General features: G+C 47.9%; 1 protein-coding gene across 3 annotated transcripts in view; it reads right to left on the bottom strand.

Annotated features, from left to right (window-relative positions):
- Window positions 1–26,722, bottom strand: part of GRHL3 (grainyhead like transcription factor 3) — a 39,383-nt gene extending 12,661 nt beyond the window's left edge. Inside the window, exons 1-6 of one of the 3 annotated variants that reach the window (XM_013184162.3) lie at window positions 26,565–26,722; window positions 5,422–5,608; window positions 4,654–4,715; window positions 2,719–3,055; window positions 2,347–2,426; window positions 345–498 (exon numbers count right to left, since the gene is read on the bottom strand). In XM_013184162.3, the coding sequence (XP_013039616.1) occupies window positions 345–498; window positions 2,347–2,426; window positions 2,719–3,055; window positions 4,654–4,715; window positions 5,422–5,589 (801 nt within the window). In that variant the 5' untranslated portion in view covers window positions 5,590–5,608; window positions 26,565–26,722. Of the gene's footprint in view, window positions 1–344; window positions 499–2,346; window positions 2,427–2,718; window positions 3,056–4,653; window positions 4,716–5,421; window positions 5,609–7,987; window positions 8,080–15,933; window positions 16,148–26,564 lie in introns of those variants that run through there. The other 2 variants (XM_048049541.2, XM_013184160.3) reach the window with 2 other exon arrangements.
- Window positions 26,723–26,929: the final 207 nt, after the last annotated feature.

Below are 26,929 nucleotides of genomic sequence, written 5' to 3'. Positions count from 1 at the left end.
AAGGCTGTTCAAAGTCTCATTCAACCTGGCCACTTTTAGGGATGGAGCATCCACAACTTCTCTGGGCAACCTTCCCACCAGGGACCCCAGCCAACCATCAGCTAGGGAGGCATATTGTGCATCCCTGACCTGACTGAAAGGTTTCAATTGACAGGTAACATGCAAGCTGTTGCTGTGGATCAGAGGATTAGTTTGCTATGGGTGAATCCATCCCATTCATTACTTTAAGCCAACATGAGCCACAAAGCCATTACTCTTCATGTTCAGGTCTGTTCCCAGGCCAGCACAATTGCTGGATGTCTGATTATAGCATGTGTCAGCAAAATTGTCAGCTTGTCTCTTACCTTCACTTTATTTGAGGACAAGTGTAAACATTTGCTGTCTCCAGCTGTCCGCAGTGTGATGGGGTAGAACTGTCCTTTGTTGAGGTAGGCCATGGGAGAGTCCCCAGATTTTATGTGAATTGCTTTGGGCGACCCCAGAGTGTATTCAAAGTCACTTGTATGGAACAAAGAGAGAATGATGAGTATGATGAATAAGCACACACTGCTGTTTCACTTCAAAAGTAAAACAAATGCAAGTCTCCATCTTTACAGGCAACAGACACCGCACACATAGAAGTGTGCCCTACTCCCCATCTCACAGCTGTGGTCAAGCACCTTGCAGCACAGCACATAGTGATCCTCCCAACACCCTGGGGAGCAGCACTTTTCCAATATCCTCATTTTACCTTTTGTTTTTGTTTATGTTTAAAAAAAAAACATACATTATTGTAACCAGTATTTTTCTGTGGATGGCTACAGAACCACTGCACAGTCAAAAGCCTGAACCAAACTAAACCGAAATAGGTACTTGTGATGAGACTTTTAAAATGTCCTGAACTCAGATTACTGTCTCCAAATTCACACCCACAAGTGGCTGACCCAGGAGGAGTGTGTCCTAATGGGTCCTATAGAAACAGGAGGACCTGCAGGACACTGACATCTGCTTGTTTATCCAGGTGCTTAAAAAATGATTTAGAAGCCCAGCTTGTTGAACTCTCAGTCTCATGGACAGTAACTTTAGTCTTTACAAAAAATATCAGTAGTATTAGACAGAGGAAGGCATAACTGTTGACAGGCAAGTTTAAAAGAGGAGCCTGATTTTTCCAGAAGGCCCGCTCTTGGACATTCACCAGCACCTATGAGCATTCAAACCACGATGCTACAGCTCAAGCGTTTCTTCTGTGGGGAACCTGTGCAAGCCATCACCTGTACGCAAGCTTTCACACAGACCCTTCAGCTGCCTGGGAGTTGAAAATCATCATCTTCCTGCTTAGTCACTAACTCTTTTTCCTGCTCCCGCCTCCCCAGTGATGCCATCTCTGAAGATAGACTTGGCAACTCCTCTTATCTAGAGCCAGGAGAACCAGAGAACTTCAGTACAGGAATAAACAGCAAACAGAAAGCCTCTCGCTCATGAACACAAGCTGATGTCTGTGTGAAAATCCCCACGTCTGGCAGCTGAGTCACAGAGCCAGGTGACTCAGGAGGCAAATAAAAAGTGGGAGGTGGAATAATGTTACCTACTTGGAGATTTGATGCGATATCTAGAGCAGGAAAGCTCTGCCTGAGTGAGGGATGGAAAAGAGGATGGAATCTCTCTCATGTTTTAGGAATGAGATGCAGTGGCACCTTCTCTAATAAATGTTCGCTAACAGTGCTAAACCCTAAGTAAGAACCTAAACTTTAGATTAGGAGGAGGCTGTTTTTCACCCTTATCAACTGACATCCTCATTTTTTTGTCATTTACCCCCATTCCAAGTAGCTTGTAGAAAGATGGTGCAGCCACCTGGATCTACACAGGAACTACGGAGTCGTCCCGGAAAGGGGGTTGTAGCACCCAACAAACCCTCACATGGCAGACCTCAGTGCCACATCTTCGCTCTGGCTAAGGTGCTAAGGAGATGTGACCACAGCAGTAAAAACAGTTGGCACTGGATTTACACCAGGTTGGCCAAGAGAGTACAATCTGAACCACACTGAAAGCATGAGCTGGCACAAATCAATCTAGTAACTTGAACTTAAGACTGGGTTTGATCCCTTTTCAACAAAACATTTCAAATCCTAATCCCTGCTTCAAATTTCACACACTAAAATTCATAAACTGTTCTGTGTCTAAAAAGTCATGGAAGAGCCACTTGCTTCTAAGACACCAGGGACACACCTGCAAAACCGTGACATCTCTAAGTTTGCTATGGCCCCTGCCAAGGCTGGTTCTGGGGTGAGGAAAGGGCTGCAGTCTTTCCCCAGGAAAGGTACACAGCCAAGTGCACTGGAAACCCAGAGATCAAGGACTGGCAGTTACCTCTTAACACTGTCCGTAGCATAACTCTCAGGGCAAGGTGGCTCTGGCTGGGGTTTGAGGATATCACTGAAGAGTAGCGACTGTAGAAAAGTGGAAAAAAAAGTCAAAACTAGAATCTTTCATTGCTTTGTCGATTCACCTTCTCCAGTCATTACAACAGAGGCTTCTGATAAAACACGGAGCCTCATTTCAAAATCTATCTTACTTCTAAAATCAATGTAAACCCCCCAATAATTCAATGCAAATGGCATCAAGCTTGTAATGCAAAAGCAAAGCTCCCACTGACTCCAGCATGAACAAACCCCAAATTAGAGACAGCGTCATGCAGTACCCCCTGGGCTGCACTGACAGCATGCAACCAACAGCTCTGACCTCCTGGGGATCCTCTTTGAAAGTGCTGTCTGGCTGCCACCTCTGCTGTGTTGGGGCCACAGGGATGGTCTCGAAGAGGGAGTTCAATGAGCTGTTGTCGTATACATCCCCTGGAGGGACCATGTAGGTGTCTGGTGTGGCATCCAGCTTGCTAACGCCTGGTGGAAGCATGGCTGGTTTGTGAGGAGTAGGGATGCCTTCAAGATTTAAGCCATTCTTCTTCTGCGGCTCACAATATTCTTGGGTCATAGAAGTGTTTTCAGACAAGAGCTTCATGAGATGGGCTGAGCCATCAAAGGATGCGATCTCTGGGTCGTACTCCATTCCGTGGCAGTGCCTGGTGGAGAAAGGATCCCATCTCAAACCAGGGAAGAGGGTGGACAACCCCAGTAAGTTGTCACAGCAAGATGCAAATGCCTTGATGCACTGCTGGGAAGCAAACTGCACAGTCTAGCTGCCAGCTGACCTTGAGTCAGCAGCATACATCTCCCACTTGATACAGGAGATCTGACAGGCCCGTGGGTGATCTCTACTCACTCACACACCTCTCAGTGCAATCAACAAGAGCCAGAGGTGATCAGCAGATAAGGGATGATCACACAGAATCATAGAATATGGTTTAGACATTGGTAGGAGCTGCAGATCCAGGGCCTACATCCATCATTTCTTCATTTAGGCTATTAAACACTCAGAGCAGCAGGGAAGATACAGCAGATAACTGCTATGTGGTCTTTTCAGGGCTCATTGACAATGAATTTATTTTATTTCATTTTATTTTAAGAAAGCTGACTCGCACTAGTTCACACAACTCCAGGAACTTAGGAGACAAAACTCCCAGAGATCACGAGATGAGTGAAAATTTGCAATATTAGAAATGAGATGTATGGCTCAAGCTTCAAAGCAGAAGAGACCAAGTACAGGAGCTATCAGGTGATAAAGACATGGACAAAATTCATTCCTGTCGCACACACAAACCATGCCTTGGTACAACATTCCAAGAACTGGTCCCTTCTGCAGCAGTGACTTTGTGACCCTGCTGGCTCTGCAGCCCTTGCTCAGGTGGGAAGAGGTGGTTTATTGCCCCTGTTACCATGCTCAGAAAACAAACCAATCCCCACATTATCAACCCTCACACCTCTTGGCAGCATGAGCTTTCCCTAAGGGAAATAAAGCTGATTGAGTAGCTCCCACTCACTCTGCTTTGAGACCTTCACCTTCAGGTATATGGTGAAATCTATGTAGTTAATAAAAAAAACACATTCCACTGCTATAAATACTGTTCAGAATGCAGTGGCCTTTCAGAGAGGAGAAAACAGCTTAACTCAGCCTACTTATGAAGAAGAAATGAAGTATCATTTAAGAGGCTTATTCTGTCAAATAGTTAAAAACAGACAACCAGAAAAGGTTGCCAAAGTATACAGCATCCAGGAAGAGGAACTGAACTCATAGTGGCAAATGAGCTATTAATTTCATAGTTAATTATCTGAAAACCTCAAAGGACAAATGGGAGTCACTGGAGGAGAATCCTGGGAGACTAGAAGCAATTACAACAGAAACCCTTATCAGCCCAGTGAACAGAAGAGAACCTTGTCGTTCCCTTCTCACTGCTAATGCTTAATCCCTTTCCCCTTTCCAACTGGAACAAAATAGGAAATAAATTCTTTAAATAAATTCTTTAGCTACTGCAAATCAGTGCAACTACTCTGAATGCAGCTAGACAGATCCTCAGTTGTGTAAATGGGTGTAGCTCAATTTATACCTGCTTGGGATTTGGCCTAAAGAATTTTAATATATGTCTCAGGGTTAATAACCTCCACTGTTGTTGGTAATAACACCATGCTTTGATGTTTATTTTATGCAAGCTAAGAGACCCATCATGCATGCAAGCAGCTGCAGGAGAATTAGACTGCTATAGAGAGCAAAAGTGAAGCTAACCTCTTTCCTAGTTCATTGCGTCCCATCATACCAGACGGAAGAATCCTCTTCTCCTTTGGGACCTAGAACAAGGCAGAACAAAGAGTTTGTTTATTGTTAGATTTTATTCATGGAAAGCAGAGGCAAAATTAGCCTTGTCTGTGTGGCAAGTGAAGTCTCATAGATAAAACACTGTGTGAATAATAAACACTGGGTGAGGACACAGGAGACCTGGGCTCTCCTGCTGGTTCTGCCACGGACTCCCAAGGTAACCTTAGGCAAGCCACACCATCTTGTTCTGGGAATGACTTTCAAAAGCACCCAGCTGAATAGGAACATCAGTCTTATTGGTTTCAATTAGGTCTAAATCCTACCCACGTTTCACTAAGCCCCATCCTGCAGCAGCAATGGAAAAAATAAAGCTGCAAAGGTCTGGAAAACACATTGCTGTTTTAATTTTGTGTCTCTCAGAGCATCCCTGTTTCTTACAAGAAAGCTGTTATGTAAAAAGAACACCAGCCTGAGACTCCAGACACCCAGTTTCAGTTTTCCACCCTGTTCTGGTTTCGTTTTACAGTACGAGGCTCTTTTATGCCTCAGTTTTCCATCTGTGCACTGGGGATAATAGTGGCACTCTATGCCCGTGGGCGTTATTCAGGGATCACTGTATGAACAACAAAGAGAGTTCAAGAGGTGGGTACTCTCCTAAGGTGGCTCAGCATGTTTTACCTTCACACTTGTCCTCTGGGACAGACTCCCCCAAGACACCCAGCCCCAATAGGAACATACCATGTAGTAGTCATAGAGGAGGCTCAGGGCAGCCACGCTGTCATCATCTCCATTCACCCTCATCATCGCCTTGGTGGCTGCAGTCAGGGGATTCTCCAGGTAGGTTTTCCAGGCTTCATCTTCATTGGTGTAGGAGAACTTCTGGAAGTTCATGGTGTCATTCTTCATCAGACGCACAGACCTAAAACTAAGCCAGACAGAGAAAGCAAGGGATGAAGAATACTAATTTTCCACAGAAAATTTCCATGCCACCCAGCTGAACACATGAAGGGCTTCCCAGAGGCACTGCTGGAATGGAGAAAGGCTGCTTTCCTGGTGCTTAACTCCCAACCTCTTTGGGGTTCCTAATCCTGCCTGTAGCTATGTACAAAAATAGGCCAGAGTGCCTCTGGTGGGGCTGCGCAGAGGCAGATGTACTTCTGCATCCCTCCTCCTGCCCCAAGGATGCAAAACACCACATCAACATCTGCGACTGCTCCCCCCATACACACATGTACTGGCCAGCCAGAGCACGTGCTGTCAGGGTGGGATGTTGGTCAGTAACCTGGATGCAATGTGATCAGGAAACTTTGTAAAATTATTCTGTGAACTTTGAGCTAAAGGCCAGTGCAGACCACAAAATATCACTCAGCATTCAGAGAACTTGACTTACCCAGAAGAAACCAAGACTCATTTTTCTTTGCTCTTTATGGATTTAGAATTTAGCTCCATCCTAAGTTTTTTCGTTTGTTTGTTTTGTTTTTTTTTCAATCATTAGTAAATGATTTCACTTTGAGGGAAGTAGACAGGCAAATCACAGCACCCTCTCTTCCACTAAAAATACGTGACAGAGGTGATGCTCATGGGACTGTGTGCGCTGAGAAGCAACATACAAAAAATGTCCTGCCTCTTCTCTCTTCTGGCACTTTCTCTGGGTCTCTCCATCTTATGTTAATAAACTGCCAGGTACATAATTACCTAAATATTGGTCATCTTTCCCTTTCCTCCAGCAAATCGTTCTAGCAGGCAGCACAGAAGTGCTTCCGCACATCCCCTGGGTGCTCCGTGCTGCAGGTTCACCCCACTCAGGGGAGGCTGAGTCAGGGCTGTACTCCTGTCACGTCCATCAGCCATGTGTACACGGTGTCACCACCACAGCTCATTGCACTCGCCATAAGAAAGTAAACAAGCTTTGCAGTCAGAAATTACTTCTTCATCAAATGTAAACTTTCAGGAATGGCAAACGTTTTTTTGTTAGTGGAAGAGGCATAGAAAAATAAGAAGTAAGATGCCTTTAAATCTTCAAAGTTGCCAAGAGCAGAACATTTTCAATTACTACATTTTCTATGGGAAGGCAGAGAAAATGCACAGGAATTCAGGTAATGAGTACTGCACTTCAATGTCATTTTTATAAGGAATAAGATGTTTCCATTACCTTACTCTCCATACGTTTGTAATGAGGCCTGGGCTTGAATTTTAAGTGAATCACTTGGAGAACAATAATTTCTCTTGAAAGGAATTTGGCATCTCTGAAACTCCCAATTATTGCCAACCAGGATAGACACTGCCAGCCCATTTAGTGTGAGCCGGCAGGGTGAAGAGCCAGGTGCTCGGCAGATGCTCTGGGGCTGGAAACTGGAGGGGTGCAGACATGACAGATGCTCGTCCATCCTCCCTGACAGCCCAGCTAAGGCAGCCTGGCTCCTGCACACGCACCAATGTACCGTAGGCATACCCATAAAAGCCAGGCAGGGGCAGTTTTGGTGGTGCTCGAGAGCGCTCCTTGGCCAAGCACCGTGGCAGCCCTGCCGTGGTACACAGTGTCTCCTACCGCAGCACAGATGAGGCTGCCAACAGCTGACTGCTGCCCTTGTCACTATTTTATTAAGCTATATGCTGCTTCCACACCAAGTCCCTCCACGTACAAGCCATGCAGCAGAAGCCAGTAAGGGCTCTGCCAACGGTCCGGGGCACCCCATTCCCACTGGTTTCAATGCTCACTGGAGGCAGGGGCCTGGGCTCAGGCTGGCAGAGAGAGCAGCAGCTTCCCAGTGGCAGGTCTGTCCTCTGCCAGCTCCCATCGCGCCCCGGAATAACGGAGATGCTGAGCTCGCTCCTCTTCTCCCTCACACGCCGTGATGATGCGCTAGCACCAGTTTCACCTCATGCATGAAACTTCACCAGGTGTTTTGCAAGTTTCGTTGTCTTTAGCATTTCTCACGCAGCCCTCCCTCCCCTTCAGTGCCGCTGCTGTCTCCAAGGCGAGCAATCGGCATGACTCAGATTTCACTGCTGTCGACTTGGCGATGGGCTGTTCAGTCCTGTCTGGACAGGAATCCTCACCCATTCTCAATCCGATCTTCTCAAGGAAGAATAGGCAGCAACAGAGCTTGCTCTCAGGGTGAGACTCCACTCCTATCACTTGTAATCAACATAGATAAACACACCATGGTAGGATGTAGCAACAAAGCATTCAGGAGCTTAAAAAAGCACAGATATTACCAGGAAAAATGATTTGGAGCTTTCTTCTCCCTCACCTAAGCTCTCAACCAAGGCACTCCTTGTTCTGCAACTCCATTCTGCCTACCTGCTTTGTCCGTCTGGCGTAGCACAACCACCATAAGCACAAGCTGCTACTGCTTTAGGATTTTATCACCCGGTCTACACTTTGGAGGCAGAGGAAGATGGGTGGCGGAGCTCAAGATCACAACCACTCACAGCTGTGTCCAGTTTACGAAGAATACAAGTTTGAAAGGTGCCCTAGAAACCTACGTCTTATTTCCACATGTGACTTCTGGCTTTGCTGGGTAGCCCTGGCTATGATGCTTGCAGACATTGATACCTCATCCTTGCCCACCTCACGCCTTTGCTAGGAGAAACTGTCCCTGTAGCAGAGGTGGCACAACAGAAAACCCACCCTACCCAAAACCTATTAAAGTAAAGGCACTTTCCTAAAGCCCCAATGCATGCACTAAACTGGAGGAGACCTAAAATGTGGGCACATGTTGCTTTATGCTACTCCCATTACAGAAGCAGCAAACTCCAGCAGAAAGAAGGAACTGGAAAAGTCCCTGAAAGCCAAGGAGCCAACAGCCCAGCCAACACAGCGGCTCCTGCCATGCTCTGGCAACTGCATCGGTCCCGGTGAGCTTGCACTGATTCACCCAGCTGGGGGACCTGGACCAAGCTGACATTACGGGCATCCCATTTATTCCATTTTGTTTCCTTCATATGAGTTCATATGATACCTAATAGTCACTGAAATTAATTTGTGTAGAGCCAACTATTGTCTCAGATAGAACCCTGCAGCTGGGACAGTTCTGCAGATGAGACCCAACACAGACTCCATCCCACCTTACTTTTCCAGAGCAGACTGCTGTGACCCTATTCCAAAGGGTCAACAGGGTTAGCCAGTACCTGAAGAAAGAGGGTGATGTGAGGAGATCAGCAGATATGACGACACGTTTAGAGGCACCTTTTTGACATTCAGATGCACTTCAGTTCATGTAGCTACAGCATACCATCATGTCGGTTTGCTTCTACACCCTACCTACAACTCAGCATTAGCAATCTCTGTGAAGTAGAGATACAGGAGAGATCTGGATCCAAATCCAGATCTAAACACGTGTGAATTTTACTTTCATCACTCCCTGTGATGCTTCTTCCATGTGGTTACACCATGTTTGTCCACTGCAAACTGTCTGCTCTGTTTGGCATAACAAATGTTCCTTTGACAGGCAGTTGCCTTGGTGCAGCAGCGCAGACAAAGCACGGATCGGCTGGTGAAACACAAACACATGGGCCCAGTGGCCTCCCTTCTTGTGTGCACAGACTCACCCCGCTGGGGCCTCGGGGTCATGTGCAAAGCAGGGCATGATTTTGGGAAGGGAGCAGTCTATTTGTTTCCAAACAGTTTAGAATTTGACACAAGGTGATACCAGTCCCCTTTCCCTGCTCCATCCCACCCAATCTGTGTTTCCCCAATTTATCTGTCAAGTCTACCATAACAGTGGCCTCCTGGTTATGAATAAACACTCAGGGTTATGCTGAAACAGGAGAATATGCCCAAAGGGTCCAGGTGGGGAGATCAGCCAAGCAGGAAAGAAACACTTGTATTCCTTTTGCCTTTTGTTGGGTTTCAGTGGGTGGTTTTGCTGGCCTTTAAGCTTTGTGTTGCTTGTCTTTGTTCTCTCCCCATAACTGATTAGGTTGCAACCTAAATATTGGCCATGCCAGATGCTGATGGCTACAGGGAAACATCAAGTTGTCAAAGGAACGGGGAATCCATGGCAACCAGCAGCAGGAATTCCAAGCGGCAGAACAGAGACCCTGGCCCACAGGACTTCGGAGATATCCCAGGCCATGCACACAGGGGCTATTATTAGCCCTGGTTTTGTGCATTGCACTCGCCTCCCTAATGAGATAACCCTGATGCTCCCCAAGAGTCTCTCATCAGTAGATCCCTGCTACACCTGGGAGAGCAGGACAAAAGCAGCAGCATTCAGCACGCCTGCTTTCTCAGGGCAGAGATGTTAGCCTGTAAATCAGGCCCGCTTGCAAAGGAAGGCAACATCCCATAGAACAGCCTAGTTTCTACATCCAAACTTCTGAGCTATATTCTGATTTTTACTCTATCTTCACAAGTTTAATAGAAGCATATTTAAAGACAATGCGGCCATACAGCTATCTGCATGTGTACTGTCACAGTCGGGCAAAAATCCAGAGAGAGACAGAGCCAGGAAAGAAAAACAGAAAAACACACAGACTAACAATGAAAAATGTCGCCTAGATGCCAAGTACAATACAGTGTCGATTCACAGGTGTGAAAGGCCTAGGAGACCTCAAATCTCAGGGCCCTGACCTCCCCTGCCTACAGGCCTGAAGTGTTTTCACTGGCAACTGGGTGAAAATGCGCCCTGTGCCACCGGATTTCTTCAGGGGCATCTCACCTGCACGATCAGCCTCGGGGCAGTGCAGCACTGAGCCTGGCACCACAGCCAGATGTCTCCTAGCCATCCCTCAGCTCTGTTTCACCCACAGACAGCGGGACGGAGGGAAGGCGCCGTGTCCCGTGGGCAGACCCTGGGGGCTGAGAGCCCTGCCTGGCTCCAGGACACAGCCCCCTCCCCAGCTTGCCTGTGGAGCTGAAGCCACTTGGAACGGTTTGCAGCCTGAGCCCACAGACAAACCTCCCAGGGGCCGGTATGCCTGAGTGACTTGCAGGGAACAAACCATAAACCCTAGATCCAAGCTCAGAGTTCTTCCATTTTTCACCAGCCTAACTCCATGCTTTTGGAGCTATTTATTATCACAGGGAGGAGAAACAGAGGAACGGGAATTGACATTACAATGACTTGTCCAAGGATGCTCGGTGAAGGAACAGAACTAGACCTGAATCTCTGCTATAAACCTTGCAAGCACTGGACTGGTTCCTGCCTTGCTAGCCTGAAGGGCTCCACCAACGATTCAGCGTTGAATGATGCTGGGGGGACACCAGCTGGTATTGTTTTACCTGATATCATCCTTGAGCTATCCACCCACACAATCATATTTCACAAATGATTCGTGTTTTAGTGCCTTTCCTGCCTAACATAACAAATTACAGCACAGAATTAGTTTGCAGTTCAGGAATTGCAACTACTTTTTTTCAGAAGCTGCTTTGTGATGTCAGATGCTTCAGTTTTGAGGCGCCCGAGTTTCAGGGTGATCTGCCTTCAAAGGGAGAACACAACAAACAGGCCCTGAACAAGGGCCTCCGAGTGAACGTCTGCTGTCACCTGGCATGTCTGAAACACTGCTCTAAACTTCTACTCTTATTTGCCCTGTAGACAGATAAGGAGACACCTTGTGTGTACATGTATTCATGAACACAAACCTTCCCCTCCACCAACACCTAGCACACACACACACACTGTATTGAAGCTCCCAGTCCTTCCAACGCCATGAGAAGGCTTACACATGACAAGTCTTCATAACTTGGAGAATTGGGTGCTTCCAGTTATTGCTTTTGTTTTCAGTGCTTACGGATTTCCTTCCAGAGCTTCCACATCCAAAAACCTAGCTACTGGCTATTTTACTTTTTAATTCTCATCTGTTCACCTCACTCCAAGAGATGTAACTTTTAAGAAATAACAAATAAATACAAATCACAGCTTTACAAGACTTGGATGAAAAAACCCAATGGTAGCAATAAAGTAATATTCAATCTTTTGAGACAAAGTTTGTTTTCTCCTGCTCTTCAGGTAATCAGGTTTTAATGTAGTAAATAATTACGGGTTATTTGTACTGCAGCAGGGCCTAGGGTCCCTGACAGAGAACAGAGCCCAGTTTTACTCAAGCTTCTGTACTTCCCTCATCGCATCCTGTCAGAGAATCCTGCAGTTACACACTAAATAATGGGGCTGTCTCCTGGAGTTACATTTTCCTGTCTGATGCTCAGCACTCCAGAATGCAGTAAGAGCAGAGACTAATATTAAGCTCACCTAAAATTTGCTATTTCAGAGTTACGTGTTGAATCTCAGGCCTCCTACGTGTTCTGAGAGCCAACAGGACAGTTCAGTCCACCCATTTTAGGCTGGGGTGTGCTGGTCTCTTCCTGCTGACTGCAAACGCAGTCAGCTAACAAACTCGGCACCTGGACTGCAGCTGGCTGAAGGTGGGTGAGATGAGTTCTCCAGTGAGTTGCCCAAGAGGATACAGGAAGCGTGTGTCAGGGCAGGAGAGCTGCCACAAGCCTCACCTGACGCACCTCACTCCCCTGCCCACCTTGCCTGATGTCTGGCAGCAGACGAACCTTCTTCAGCTGCATTGTGGTCTATCTGCAGACCTGGCGAGAGGCAGCCCGGGTCGGCTCTCCCCGTTTGCTTTTCCCTTTCTTCCCATCCTGGAGGGACTTTTCAGGCTGGCCAGTTCTCACTCAGCTGGCAAGATCTCCTGTAATGTGCTTGGCCACAAGAGTATCCTCTGAACATATGTCCCCAAGGCCAGGCAAGCCTTTCACTTTGCTATTTAATCAAAAAACTTCATGCTGTGTTTTGAACAATGTTTTTGCCAAACAAGGATGATTCATTCCATTTTAGGTATAAGCCCATTAAACAATGCATTTCTTGAGAGCAACCATCACAGCTTGGATGCTTGGCAAAGACAGAATAAAGAGAAGAAACAAATACTTAATAAAGCAGGTGGCTGGCACCTGGGAGCCAAGTATCTTGGTAAATGACCCCTGCCCCTTTCCTCTGAACACTTCTGGTTATGAACACTTCAGGGACAAGGACCACTGTGGGATGAGATGTTTCACAGTGTCTAACACCCTGCTACTCTCACCCATAACCACAGCCACCAGCCAGAAAAACATAACACCTAGAGGAATAACAACAAACAAGCCATCACATTTTCTTATCTTCTGAGCCTTTGAAACTTGGGTATTAGCAACAGAGTTTCAGCCAGAACATAATCAGATGTTAACTCAGTTCCTGGTTAATGGACTTTTCGGCTGTTGCCTTCGCCATCCTTGAACACATTACACGAGGATCCAAGGCACAGATCGGGAGCGGTCTCTGCCAGTCAGCTGAACCGAAGCGCTTGCAGGTGCAAGGTCCGTGTAAGCGCATTTCCGGATAAACACTTTGCGCTGATCAACAACTCGAACGCCAGACTGGACAAGTGGGAGCAGATCCCCATCACTGTAACTGTCTTTGTTCTACAAATTTCATTGGAATTATACTGGTGTACCAATCAATTGAAAATGTGACCCAAAGCATCAAAGCAGAGATACTATGTAAATGTTGATTTATCTCTGCTTTGAGTCTAGAGTTTATTCAGAGGGCTTTTACTTCTTTGTTTTGAATTGCATAGCAGCTACTTGGTTGTTGTTTCTTTAATTTACAAATCTCTCTCTCTCTTTATACAATTAAAAAAAAAAAAAGAAAGAAAAAAACACATCTCCCTTGAAAGTGTACATTGCTTCAGCACGGTTATTCCTTGTGTGCTTTACTGCCAGGATTTTATAAAAGGGCTTTAACTTTTCATTCACCAGGAGCATAACTCAAGTTTTAATAACACACCTTATGCATGACAAAAATTTGCTTCTGGCGATCATGGTTTCGACCACAAAACCACAACTGGGAGTAACTCCTGGTTAACTCCTTCAAGCCCACGCACTGCAGCATTAGACATAAGTTCAATATAGAAGACTATGGAAATTATCAGTTAGAATATTTTATAATAGGCAAAACATCTCATTCTCTCATGCCATGCTAGTCTCTTCCCAGTCCTTTCTGTGAAATTAAAGTTGCAAAGGGAAAGATGAGAGATGGTTCTCCCTGTAATTTTGGGTGACAGCACCAGTCCACAGGGATACCACAGGTACCTGACAGTTGGCTACATCTGGGCACATGCACAGCTCAGCTTGTTGTGGGGGCTGCACAAAAGAGCCTCATTTCTGTGAGACGGACAGACAGGCACTGCTGCCCTTACCAGATCCTCTGAAACTGTCCCCAGAGCCCTTTCCTTCCACTGGTGTCCACAAAGCTGCCCCTGTATGACTTTGGCCTGGGTATTGGCCAGAGGTGTACAACGACTGCGTCAGCCGCATGGCCCAGGTGCGGGGCTGCAGCAGCTCTTCACAGCGCTCGTCTTCCCCCCAACGCTTCCTGCCCACCGAGGCATGGCACCCAAAAGCTGCCCAAACCTGGCGGCTGGGCTTTTGGTACTGCAAGGCTCCCCGCTCCCTTCTCTCCTGCCGCTGCTCCCCGGTCAGCCCTGCTTTGCGGTGAGGCCCTCAGAACCTTTGTGCTCATGATTTCTTTCTGGGAGAGCTCGCAGGTACCTGCCCCACAGTGCAGCACCAGCACACGCTGTCTGCAGGGCCCACCTGTCTGCACTCCCAGACAAATTTTCCCCAGCTGTGGACTAGTGAACTAAAGCAGCGTTTTCAGAGAGATCTGTGAATGTGTCTGAGGGCTCAATCTCGAATAACGTTGCAGAGCCTTTTACCTATGGAGGTAACCAAAGTTCCATGCAGATCTGTGCTAAGGACTGCAAGCAGATAGCAACCTCTGCATCTTTATCAGTCTCTGGCGCTGAGATCTGAATCACAAAAGTGATGCTACTCCCATCAGTTCCCCCTTTCTCATGTGAAAGGCACAGGGGTTAACAGTCCGTTAGAAAGAGAAGAGTCAAGCAACCATGTAATTCATCAGGTAACATAATGCCCCAGTCCGTAATTAGTAATACATCAATCTAATTCTGCAATGCTCTGTGTACACACAGAAACGCTCTTTAGCATTTTGAGAGTAAACCACACGGCCTGACTCTAAGTTTTAAAAACACCAACTATAAATTACCCAAAGAGTTCAAAGGTGAAAATTTAAGTCACTGATTCTTAATCGATCCAAGCATACGGATCCCAGTATTTACATAAAATAATAATCAGTGCTGCACCTTTTCAGGGCTCTCAGTTATTAAGAGATTAGCTGTCACAACACCTCCGTCAGGCTTGTAAACATGTACAGGTACGTGCTTTTCTTTCAAAATAAACCTTCTGAAGCACTGTATCTGTACCCAGATATACCCATATCTGTGTGTGTATTTTTAATAAATTTTATTATTAAGACATTTCTTGATACATTTCATACGAGGCAACATATCTAGATAGCTTTCTGAGACTAGATTGACAGCAGCATTTACTAATTTTCTAAATCATAGTTCAATATACCACCAGCCTTTAGCACATCATGTCATGCTATTACGACATTCCTTCACTTTTATTCCAGAGGTGCAAGACATGCTAGGCAAATGCATAACCATCAGTATCCAAAGTCCAAAATATTTTGGAGGTCCCAAGATAAGAGGGAAGAGTTATACAGGATCAGCAAAATGTTAAATGCTTTTCCTTGATTTCAAAAAATAAAAATAAAAAAATAAATTAAAAAAATCAAAATAAATGAATACAGTTACAGTTTGTAACAATTCTATCTATTACTTGATAGAATAATGTGAATCTATTTACTTTAACGTGATCCCCTCTCTTACGCCCTTACTTTCTCCTAAAAAAAACAAAACAACAACAACAAAAAAACCATGCTAGAAACTCATCCAAAACTGCTAAATACTTTGGAAGGTATTTTCTACAAAAAACAACAACATAGGATCACTGTAGCATATGTTAGATTTTGCTGGACTGAGGCAGAACAGAGGTGCCTCTAGACAGAAACCTAATGTGTCAAGTTTTAGTCCGGGAGAAAAAAAAAAAAAAAACAAACACCAAAAAAACAGGATCATGATTTTAAAAAAACTCTCTTAAATAACAACAATCTGAAGCAATTTCTCTTAAGAGCAGCAACAGGTTAGCGAGGAACAGAAAGCCTGAAAAAAGTTCACGTCCATTTTTTTACTTCCATTTGCAAACAGCTGGACAGACAGATTAACCGAAGGAGTCCAATTCATTCAGACCTAAAGTCCTTAACCAAGCCTGAGAAAAAGCACTCAGCCTACACACAGGGGGACCGGGTAAATAAAACAACCTCTACTTACTCGAGTTCGTTAGACATATTTCCCCACGTTTCCAAATCTTTGCAGACGGTAAATTCTGATGACTTCTCTCTGCTAGTACCTGCTAAATACAGACATTGCCTGTGAAGCGCAGTGTTTGATTTATGTCGAGGTTTCGCGTGCAGGTATTTTGCTGACAGGTAGGCTGGCGGCGTGGCGCGGATTGGCTGCGGGCACAGGTGCCGTGGGACAGGTACACCTAGACAGGTGCAGCCCGTAACCCTCTGCGTGCCGGCCTGCGAGGCTGGAGGAGGGCGGGGAAGGAGGGAAAAGCCCCCGAGGGAAAGAAGATGTGATAAAGAAAGGAGTGGATTCGGTTATTCATCTCTGTGATAATTAGTTTCAGTTTGGTGGACGTGTTCCATGTGCTGCAATGCCAAAGAGCTGTCATTTTTAGGAATCTGGGGGCTGATTTGTCCTTTGCTGTTTCTTTATATATAAATATACAGACAAAAATGCATACATATATATACAGGAATAAATTAAGGAAGAAGAAAAGCCTCTTTGTTTCCTCTCATTCCTAAATGGTAATTGTACCTACAGACTAAACTTCTCTTTGCTTTTCTCACCTTCTCTTAGCAGCTCACTCCAGGAAGTCTGTGGAGGTTTGTGTTTTTTTCCCTTAAAAATAATTTAAAATAAACAGACTGTTAGATGCCAAGACATGCAGGGAAGCCACTGACTCAGGAGATCTTTTCCATTGCAGTGGATACATATGGAGCAGGTCTGTGGGAGAACCCTTGTCCGTACCACCCGCACATGCTGTCCTGCCTTCACAGCGGACAGGAACATCGCAGTGAGGAGCCCGGACACACACCGTTTGGGAACTGTCTGCGGGAATACCACCCAGGCAATAACTCTGGAGCAACTCACCTGTAAAGGGTGAAAAGATTTATGCAATAGAACAAAACTCATCATGGATTCAAGCACTCCTGTTGGACGGTTTCTGTCATCCGTGTTGCAATGAGGAGGCAAAGGATGGGCCCAGCGGGTGACTCACGTTGACTCGATTTGGAAGGCAAGAGAGGATTTTACAAGACAAGTTGATACAAGCCTTAAAACAAAGGGAAAAAGAAAGGCTTCCACCACTCATTCTCATCCCCCATCACTCTGTCTCACTGAATCTGTCCCACTTGGTGCCCAGCACCAGCAGATGAATACAGGAGAGGAGAAAGCTTGTAAGTCTTCAGCTCCCCCAGCTTGGTGGCAAATGGCCTTCCCAGCCCGCTCAGGCAGGCGTAAGGCATGTCCGCACAGGCAGACGTGGAGAGAGCATAATAATTTGGGTACAACACCCTTCAAGCACACCTATATGGCTCCTGGCCTTACACCAGCTCCGAGCGCAGCCAGACGGACCCTGGTGCTGCTGGGGCTCGCTGTGGTCCCCGGCCCCGCCGCGCCACCCGGGCAGCCAGGGAGCGGCCGGGGCCCACTTTCTGGGAACGAAAGCCAAAGGTGTGGAGAGCACTGGTTGCCAAAGCCTTCACCAGGGGGTAGTGCGATACCCAAAAGCCAGCTGAATGAGGGCTGACCGTCAGAATCAAAGTCAATCAAAGCCAGAATCAAAAACCTTGGCAAGTTCATGACAATTGGAGCTGTAGTCCTGGGTACTTGTCCTTTACTTGGATACAGCCAGAGAGCATTCCACTGGCTCTGGGTAGTACAAAGAGGAGCAATATCCCCTTAGGGGACCTCCGGGTTTCTTCAAGCCTTTTAGAAAGATTTACCAGATTCCAGCAACAAAAGTGAAGGAGGGGAAAAGTGAGCTGAGCCAGACCAGGCAGGAGGATGGCAGGGCACGGGATTCTGACCTCCCTGAGAAAAAAACTGTGTCAAAGAAGAAAGGGAGAAATGTGTCTGACAAAGCTGACATGCTTTGCCTTAGTGAAAGGTGCCCTGTGGGCCTCAGCACCACCATGACTAGGTCAAATCCATGTCCAGATGGAAATGTTCAGGCGTTCAGACTCTGCTTTTTGCATAACAGCATGCATGATGCTGTCTGCTGCTCTGCGACAGGGGATAGGAGGAGAATGAAATCACCAGACACCTGCAGGATCCTGAAGCTAAGCCCTGTAACCAGCTGATGAAAGAGCCGGGGAGCCCTGCTCCTGCCTTGGGGGCTGTAAGCCCACCCCTGCTGCACTTGCAGCTCTCTTGCCACGGCTCAGATGGAAGCAGGTGCAAGCAGGAGTAGTCTGGGCTTACTGGGCTCCGGGTCCTGCCTGCCAGTTGGCAGTGAGGCTATGTGCCCTGTCCGGCATCTCTGTCGCTGGAGTCTGCTGGAGAAGCCACAAGGTTCCTTGGGAAGCTGGGACGGATTGGAAGAAGGGACAGTAGCACAGATTCTCCTTTGAACGAATTCACCGGGGCTCCAAAAGGACAGCTGCAACTGTCTCTCTTGGTTTTCCTGCCTCTGTTTTTAAGTGTTAAGTTTCTCCTTTCCTTTGCTGCCGCTGACCCAGAACCTCATCTTTTTCCTGCAAGGAGCTTACTGCAATGGCAGACAGGGAAACTGCCAGCTAGGCACACGCGTGCTCATTCTCGCATGCAGTCTTATTTCTTATGCAATTAGCTATGCGCCTACCCGCAGCACCAAGGCGCTCTCCCAGCCTCCGGGAGTTACGGCGCCTCGTTAAAATGGCTCACACCAAAAACGTCCCCTTTGTGTCAGCACCACACATCTGTCTGTGCGGCAACGCCGGCTGAGCTTTGCTCTCGGGTACCTTTCTGAGGCCAGGTGAAACTTCACCACCATCATTCCCACAGAGGGACCCCCACAGCCGCCCCCCAGCCAGGGTTACCCCACTGCTGGCGGAGGAGGATGGCACCGGGCAAGGGGTCAGTGCCCAGGGGGAGGCAGGGACAGGCGCCTGCCAGTTCCTGCTGGCCGGGACCACCCTTGCCTGGCCCTTGCCATCCTCTTGGGCACCATGGTGTTCTTCTGATAATGTGTGCTTCATGGCACCTGAGAGACCTCCAGGTCTGGATGCCTAGACAATCTCTTTGACTACGATTTCAGTATTTTTAATTTTTTTTTTTTTTTTAACATTTATACCCCACCCTCCAAGAGTATCTGGTGAGGGGGTGGGTTAGAAGAAGGAGACCAAGAGATACATTCTCTGTGCACAAAACCCTCCCACTTCCCTTCCACTCCCCTGTTAAATATACCTTGGAACAAAAGCTCTTTATGATGCTCTAAAAATAAAGCATGAAGCAGTCAAGACAAACTGCAAAGTTTAAAAGAGAGGGCCAAATTCTGCTCACAGCTACACCCTCTCTAAGGTAACAGGGTTGCATTTGTGTTTGGATTGTTAAATCCTCTTTAAACATCCATGGGCAAGCTGTGATTAGCTGCATTTCATCAGCAATAGATCAGCAGCTCGATGACCGAGGACAGCATCACTCACCAGGTCTCCAGTGCTTGCCCTCAGATGCCGCTGCTGCACCAGGAGCCGGCTGGGTCTGCACCTGGAGGAGCGGCCCGAGGCGCAGTGCAGCCCTGTGACATGCTACCCTGATGGTCCTATTCCACCCTCCGCCACCGATTTGCAGTGTGACCTTGGATAAGTCATTTTGCACTCCCTGTTCCCAGCCTGGCTTCTTTTCCATGTAACATGCAAGTAACCTCAAAGCAAGGGCTCTTATCCCTTGGGATACATGGCTTTTGCCACTGACAGCTGTCAAATATCCTTCCCAGTTGTCCCGTGATGTGCCAGGAATTTCAGCTGTGCTTGACCAAGTGTTATTAAAATATTTCAACAATTACTACGCAGTAAGTGGAAGCAGCCTGAAGCAGGTTAAAGTGAGCTGTTCTCCAAAGGGAGATGTGGCTGCTTCAGGTGCTTTTCCAGGAAAAACATGGCTTTCGCCATATACGTTTTTATAAACCTTTGATATCTAGACCAGACGGTGCTACCTAGTGAGGTTCCTGCCTCCTAGATCCTTTTTCTCGAGAAGCCAGAACAAAAAAACTGAACCAGAACTTCCCTGGGCTGCAAGCCTGAGTCTGGCAGGACAGCCCTTTAGCTGTTTGTACAACACAGAGCACAACAGTGGCCATGAAAAGTCACTCTGTAGTGCTATTGTCATATCAATAATGAGGAAAAGTAAAAAAAGAATTCAATTCTCTGAAGTGAGCGAGAGAGATGAACCCTTCGCTGACCCTTCCCAGCAGCTGTTTTCCAGTTAGGTGAACACCAATATCTGCAGGGTGTCTGGGAAGCTGGCTGGCCCTGCTGGGTCCCAGTACCACTGAACAATACGACCCAATGCTTGCATGTCTTTTTAACAGAGCCAGGCCAGGTTGTTATTACCTGTTGTAGCCCACGGGGCTATAGGACAATTCCTGTTGTCTTTATCTAGTTCTACCAGTTTTTACGCAGTGACAAGTTTGAGTTGCAAACAACTGACCCAACTAAGAGTCTTCAGGGCAACTACCTTCAGATTAAATAAACAAACATGACCCACAGTCTCAGCCAGCTTCTCTTAGCTTCACTTTTTCTCACTTACAGAAGGCTCTGAGCGCTTGGCAAATGCATTGCTGGGTGGCTGTGAGGGCAAAAGACCTACAGCATCTGGACAGCTGAGGCAAAGCCCTCCACCTCCACGATGGAAACGTGCTTGCTTGCTCGGCTTGTCCTGCCAGAGCTTGTCCATGCTCCCATTTTGGAGCTGACTTTCAGGGCATGCATTTAGCTGACACCTGTCAATCCAAACCCAGCTAGAAGAAATCCACAGTGGGGAATGGAAATGCCAGGTTAGTCTATGGAGTGAGGGACTTGGATGGAGATGTAGCAAGGATGCTTTCCATTTCCAGACAAATATGCTACCCTGGCTCAGGCTTCCTATGACATTCAGCTACAAAGATGTACAGGGAAGGAGTCAGGGGAAGGTTTCATAGAAGAAAAACTGTGTCTTCTTTAAAAGGGATTTCAGACTGGGTCCAAGTAAACTTTGCCTTCTTACCCCAGCATCCACCAGTGAGTACATTTTCACAGTACAGGTTCAGGAATGAAGAGACAGAAATGAAAATAACTCCCTCACACACCCCAGAAAATGAGCAATTTTAAGGCAGTCCCATAACTGCCAGGGACCTGTCTTGTGGCTTTTAACTGAGTCCTGCGCTTGGCAGGACCACAGTTCATGACAGGTTAGTGCTCAGGCTGGTCATATTGGAATCATCCAAGCCCACTGCAAATTTTAATTGTTTTTCACTTCTGTTCTGTACCCGTCCTTACGCAACCAGTCATGACACCCTGGTACAGGGGATGTTTAGGGATGGCCAGAACTGGCACACAGCAGCGGTCATCCTGCCTTTCTCCATCTCAGCATTTTGGCAGGAGCTGACTTTCCCACAATACACTGAGAAGGCAGCTGTTGAACCTGATTATTTACAGAGAAAAGGAAGAAGAAGTTGGCTCTGCAATCTTGATTTGACTCTAAAATTGTCCCTGGAGTTGGGATTCCCGTGCTTAGATCCCAGGCCTGGTTTGGAGCCACCTTCCGCTCCCGAAGCATTCAAATAAAAAGGCAAACGTGGAGGGAGGGGAAAAGTAGCGAGGCTGGGCAGGGGCTTGGTACATCAACTGTGGGAACTGAATCTCATTTCCACTGAGAAAACTGGAAACCCCTGCCAAAGGGCCTGCATGAGTCACCAAGCTATCGTCTCGCTGGCTGGTGCTGTGCAGGTAGCACAGCACGGTTCTGAGCGGCTTCATGTGGGAGAAGCACCTGGTACCTGGAGCTCTTGTTCTCAGCTATTTACAGGCAGGGAGGGATTTCCCTTTGAAAATCTCTAGCAAACAAGCCCAGTGTTGGCCCAGCTCCCTCCCCAAGGGCTCCAGCTTTGTCATGCTAACACACAGCCATCAAAGGGAAAAGATCCCCCCCTGCAAAATACGGGAGCCCACCACTGCCTGTCGGTGCTACAGCAAAGCCGGCAGTGCTGAAGCCTCCCGTAAAAATGATAGTTCTGGGCTGGCAAAAGGAAAAACATGAGCTTTCAGACTATCTTATGGTGCAAGCACAGTTCAGGGGAGCTGCTGCAGGATGCCATCTTCGTTTGACAGCACGAGTCGGTCAGTGCCTCTCTGGCTCCCCTTTGGTACCGCACACCACTTTGGTGCCCACAGGGAGAAACACCGTGGGGAAAGCTTCATGGGGGGCCTCGGGCCCAGCACCCTCAGTGCCCAGCCCCTCTCCATCCACACGGCAGCCGCATCCAGCTCTGGATGAATCTGTGACCTGGCGGGGATGAGGTAATCCCAGCCAGGTGTCCTCACCTGCCAGCACTAATGCACTGCAGTCCTTGTCCTGCTGATGCCTCTGTCAAAGGAGCAAAGGCTGCAGGGCTCCTGGGCTCCTTCTTGTCTTTCCCCATCAGAGCTACAGTATGTGAGCAGGCGCATGGCATCTTGGAGGAACCCTGAAACTTGGCTGACATGGTGGAGATAGACTCCTCGTGGCCCTGAAGACTAGGAGAGAGAAAAACAGACACCCATCTACTCCACCCTCTGGTAGTCGGCAAGCTCTCTACTTCTAGCTGGTACCTGTCTTTCATATTTGATACCAAATAAAGGCCCACTTAATTCTGACATGCTGTACCTGCTCAAATTGCTCTTTTCCTGGCTAGGCCATAATCCAACATCTAAGTTGAAAAATCTTTCCATCTTAAATGAAACCTAAACTCATATCATATCAGTGCATCTCCCTCTCAGACAACAAATCTAACCAAACCTCGTATGAATTTATTAGATCCTTTCTAAATTGGCCAGCACCTGGTAATCCACAAGCCTTCCTACACAGCAAACCCAGTGGATGAGTTTGCTTTCAGTCTGCCTCTGTAGGGGTGGGACTCCCTTCCCAGGGCAGGAGGTTGGTGGGGGATTAACAGAAAGTTCATTGCAAGGTACCAGTTGTCCCATGGAGTGGAAAAATATCAGGTAGTTTTGCAACATTTAAAGAGATGCACCAAGATCGCCTTGGGTGGCAGTTAGCACATAGGGGCTGCTGGCCCTCGGGGGCTTGGGGATTTTCCTTCCCCATAGAAGATGCCTGCTGCAAGAAGCACATACCTATTACAAAACAAACTGCCGCTTTAGCTTTTCTAAATCACTCAATGTTGTTTTACTTCAAGATCCGAGGATCAGCCTCTCTTCTAAGCTGACGCTGCTGTACTTTCCCATAAATACTACACGGCACCCAGATACCAGGCACTGATGGCCAGGTAGGCTTCTAGGGAACGGCAAATACGATTTACCTGCAAACCTCTGATGCTGGTTTGAGCAGCATCAGCACTCATCACTGATATTCAGGGAGGACCTGTTGCCATAGCTCGTATCTGAGGCAGCTGAATAGAAAGCGGGAGACCAAAGCGCTGCTGGCTGCAGATCGGTGTGCCTGAACTTTGCCTCGCACAACCTCGGTGCCTGTTCCAGCAGGAGGCCTGTCTGGGCAGTCCTGTGCTTGGACAGATGCCACCCTGGGCTCTCATGGGATTTGGAGCCATGACCGTACAGCAAGTAATTTGATGCAAGTCTTAGAAAAATTTGCCTACCCTGAGTGTCTAGTCACCCACGCAAACCACTAGTGGAGATGTGACTTATAGCAATGCATTTTTACCCCAGTTTGAAACAAGATCAAACAAACTGTACTGCGCCAGCACAAGCCATGTCTCTGCTGGAGCCGGAACTGGAACTTGTGGCCCAAACCCAAGCACAGCCGAGTCCTAGAAAGGCACAGAAAGGAAGTTACAATTTTACCTGGACCTGAGGGATTTATAGCATGACAGTGAGACCTTTCCTTGTGAGGTCCTACTGTAGCTTTAGGATTAATTGCCGCTGATGAGGTCAGTGCTTGCCGCTCTGATTTTCAGCATAGAACAAAATCATTCTAGGACAAACTAGAAAGACTCAATGTGGGCCAGTCCTGGGAGAAGCCATATTCCGAGCTCAGTGGAGAGATAAAGCTGAAGGCTGGGTTCAGATGAGGGATGCCAAATGGTAGCCTTGTATGGTAGAGCAGCCCATTAGAAAACCTACGATTTAAATGTATTTTTCCAATCTTGAATAAAAAGTCAAAAAAATGAGACTCGAGGCTCCTGTCTGGCCTACCTGCCTCTCCATTTGGGTTCTTGCACTTGCAGGGGCTCAGCAGGCAGGCAGGGGAGGGCTTGCTCCTTGCCTCAGGTCTGCCCTGCCTTTGTGCTCTGGCTGATAGGACTACTTGCGTTGCACTACTTCTCCATCTCAGCCATGCTTTGGAAGGAGCTGGGGGACCAAAGATGGGGAAGACAACCCAAGCCAAGGAGCCCTCCTTGCATTCAGCTACTTAATCCCATCACACCAGAGGATCCCAGTGGTCTGGGGAGCAGCACTGAACCTCATGTACAGGCAAAGGCCAAACGGGTCAGCACAGGGCTGCTGCGAGCCTTCCCAAAGGAGATTTTCTATGGCTTTGGACTCTGGATTTTTCTTTTCCTCCACACAAGGAAAATCTGCCCGTGGCAGAGCCTCACAAGGTGGGCTGGCATTGGTTGGCAGCTTGCAGGCAAGGGCCTCTGGAGACTGCTCCCCCTTGGCCTGAGCATGACATTTGGCTGGCGTTGGTACAGAGCCCATCCCTGCAGCATCAGATCCTCTCTCCCTGTGAACTTCTTTGTCCTACAGACCCCAGGCAGCTCCCCTGGGTAGCACGAACCCAAATCAAATTCTGGCCATTTGCTGCCTGAGGTCAAGCCATAAAACGAACAATCCAAAATTGCCCCGAAAGGCAGATGTACTAATTAGAGAAACTTTGGGTGGCAGTTCTGAGTATGATGCTTTTAATAACTGCAGGGATGTTGAGAAGCAAATAAATTATATGATGAAAGTCTACCAGGCTGCAGAACCCAGATATGTAATAAGCAAGACTGGCAACAGGACCGAAATTTTGCCCCCTGGGCTTGGCATTTCATCTGATTGCCTTTCCAGATGAGAAGGTATCTGGAGCTTCCGGTCCTGCCGACTCCTTGGCAGAAGGTGTTTCTCAACAAGCACCTGGGGAATCATCCTGGGAAGGCTGGGATTAGAGAGCCAGAACTCACTGGTATTCCGGGAAACACAGCCAAGTTTTCACCAGAAAAAGGTGACCAAGGTTTCTCTCCTGACTTTTGCACTTACAGTGTGCATATGCCATATGGAAACTTCAGATGTGCTTAATATTGCCAAAATCAAGCTGGTTGGTTAAAGCCTTCAGCTCTTCTCATTGCCCACACACAGCTTCAGGGGTCTGGACTGCTCCCGGTCTGACTGCGGCCTCCGATCTCCCCACGCACACCTCAGCGCCAGCCTCACCCACCCAGCGCTATCGCGAAGCTGGGAAAGTCTCCCACCGCTGTGCACTGATGCGCCTTTCCCTCACAACGTGGCACAGTGCAGAGGTCCCCATGAAGGCAGAGACGGGATCTGATCTGCTCCCACCCGCACGGCAGGGCCAGTGCAGCGCGGCTTCCAGCCCCAGGCTGCTCGCAGGGCTCCGCAGGGGGAGCATGCCCACATGGGGTCCCTCGAGGGTCCCATGTGGCACCGGGGACAGGACGAACAACACATGGATGGTTTGGCAGGTCCATGGCACGCGGCAAGGCTCTGCGAAACCCCTCCTGCGCTTGCTGCCCTTACCCTGCGCCCCTTGGTGCCCTGCTCTGCTTGCCCCCAAGCTCTGCTGCCCTGCAGACACCGGGCACCTCTGCCACAGCCCCGCCGTGTGCCTTGGCCAAGGTCTAACGCACCTTGCAAACGGGGGTCCCAAACTACAGGTTTATGGCCCCCCGCTACTTTGATTAGTCCCGTAGGTCATCGCAGCTTTCCTGTGGGGTGGGCCTTGCCTGAAAGCAAAGTGCCCCCCACCTCCGGACCCCGCTTCACCGGCTGGGACCAGCCGCGAATTCTGCTCCTGCTGATGGAGCGAGGCTGGCTGCAAGAGTTCACCCGGACCTCGCCCAACGCTGCCCGAGAAAGGAGGACACCAGCGGCTGCAGCACACCTCTAAGAGCTTCCATTCACTCGCAGGCTGCTACATGTCCCAAACAAGCCACACACAGTTATTTTCAGTGGCAATTAAAGGCTAGCTCTCGTTTCAAGGGCTGGACAAAGAAATTGCAGGAAGAGCTGCCCTGACCCAGCAGCCATTATGTCAATGAATATGCTGGATTGAGAGGTGCTGACGCTCACCCTGGCTCCAATTCACTTCTAATTCTCCTGGCCTGAAATCCTGCAGGAGTAACATGGGGAGCTTGTAGCCATTGCATGGAGATTTGGGAGCAGCACCTGTTCCAGAACTAATCATCCCAGCAGGAGGAAAGCTTCTCTCTGCTGGTCTCATACTATTTACATTTTTGACCCTGTCTCAGCATGATAATAGTGCACTTTGTCAATCTTGCACAAAACCTCGCTGGGCTCTGTGGCTGGTTTGTCCTAACTCCTGCATGACTCTATTATGATTTTTCAGACCTCCCATAAGGGTTAAATGACCTCACATTAGTGCTAATTTGGGACTAAATTTCCTATTCAGCACATAACAAAGCGATTGTTGTTTACCCAAGCCCCATAAAGTGACAGGGACCACACACAACCTACCTGCCCCTGACAAAAGTCCACCTCGGCCCCTCTGCATGTTGCCGTCTGGCAGGAGGAAGGAATGGGAGCGGCTGTTGGAAAATCGCCCCCCGGCTTGTGCCCAGAGCACAACAGACAGAATTAAGCACCGACAGAGGAACCTGAAGCAGCTCAGCTGTCATCCCCAGCAAGACTGCAGTGGGAAGAGACAGCGGCCACCCCTCCCGCTCCCCTGCGTGACCTAATTGCAACCCACTGAGTCACAGAGCCGCGGAACTTGGCTGCTTCATTCCTTGGCTGCTTTTCTTCTCCACAGGCTCCTTGTGAAGTGAAGTTAACTCACATTAATTTGATGCCAATAAGTGACCCTGCACAGCTAATAAATT

Source organism: Anser cygnoides, chromosome 24, assembly GCF_040182565.1.
Source record: "Anser cygnoides isolate HZ-2024a breed goose chromosome 24, Taihu_goose_T2T_genome, whole genome shotgun sequence".
Taxonomy (NCBI): domain Eukaryota; kingdom Metazoa; phylum Chordata; class Aves; order Anseriformes; family Anatidae; genus Anser; species Anser cygnoides.
This window is presented reverse-complemented; position numbering and strand designations above follow the sequence as displayed.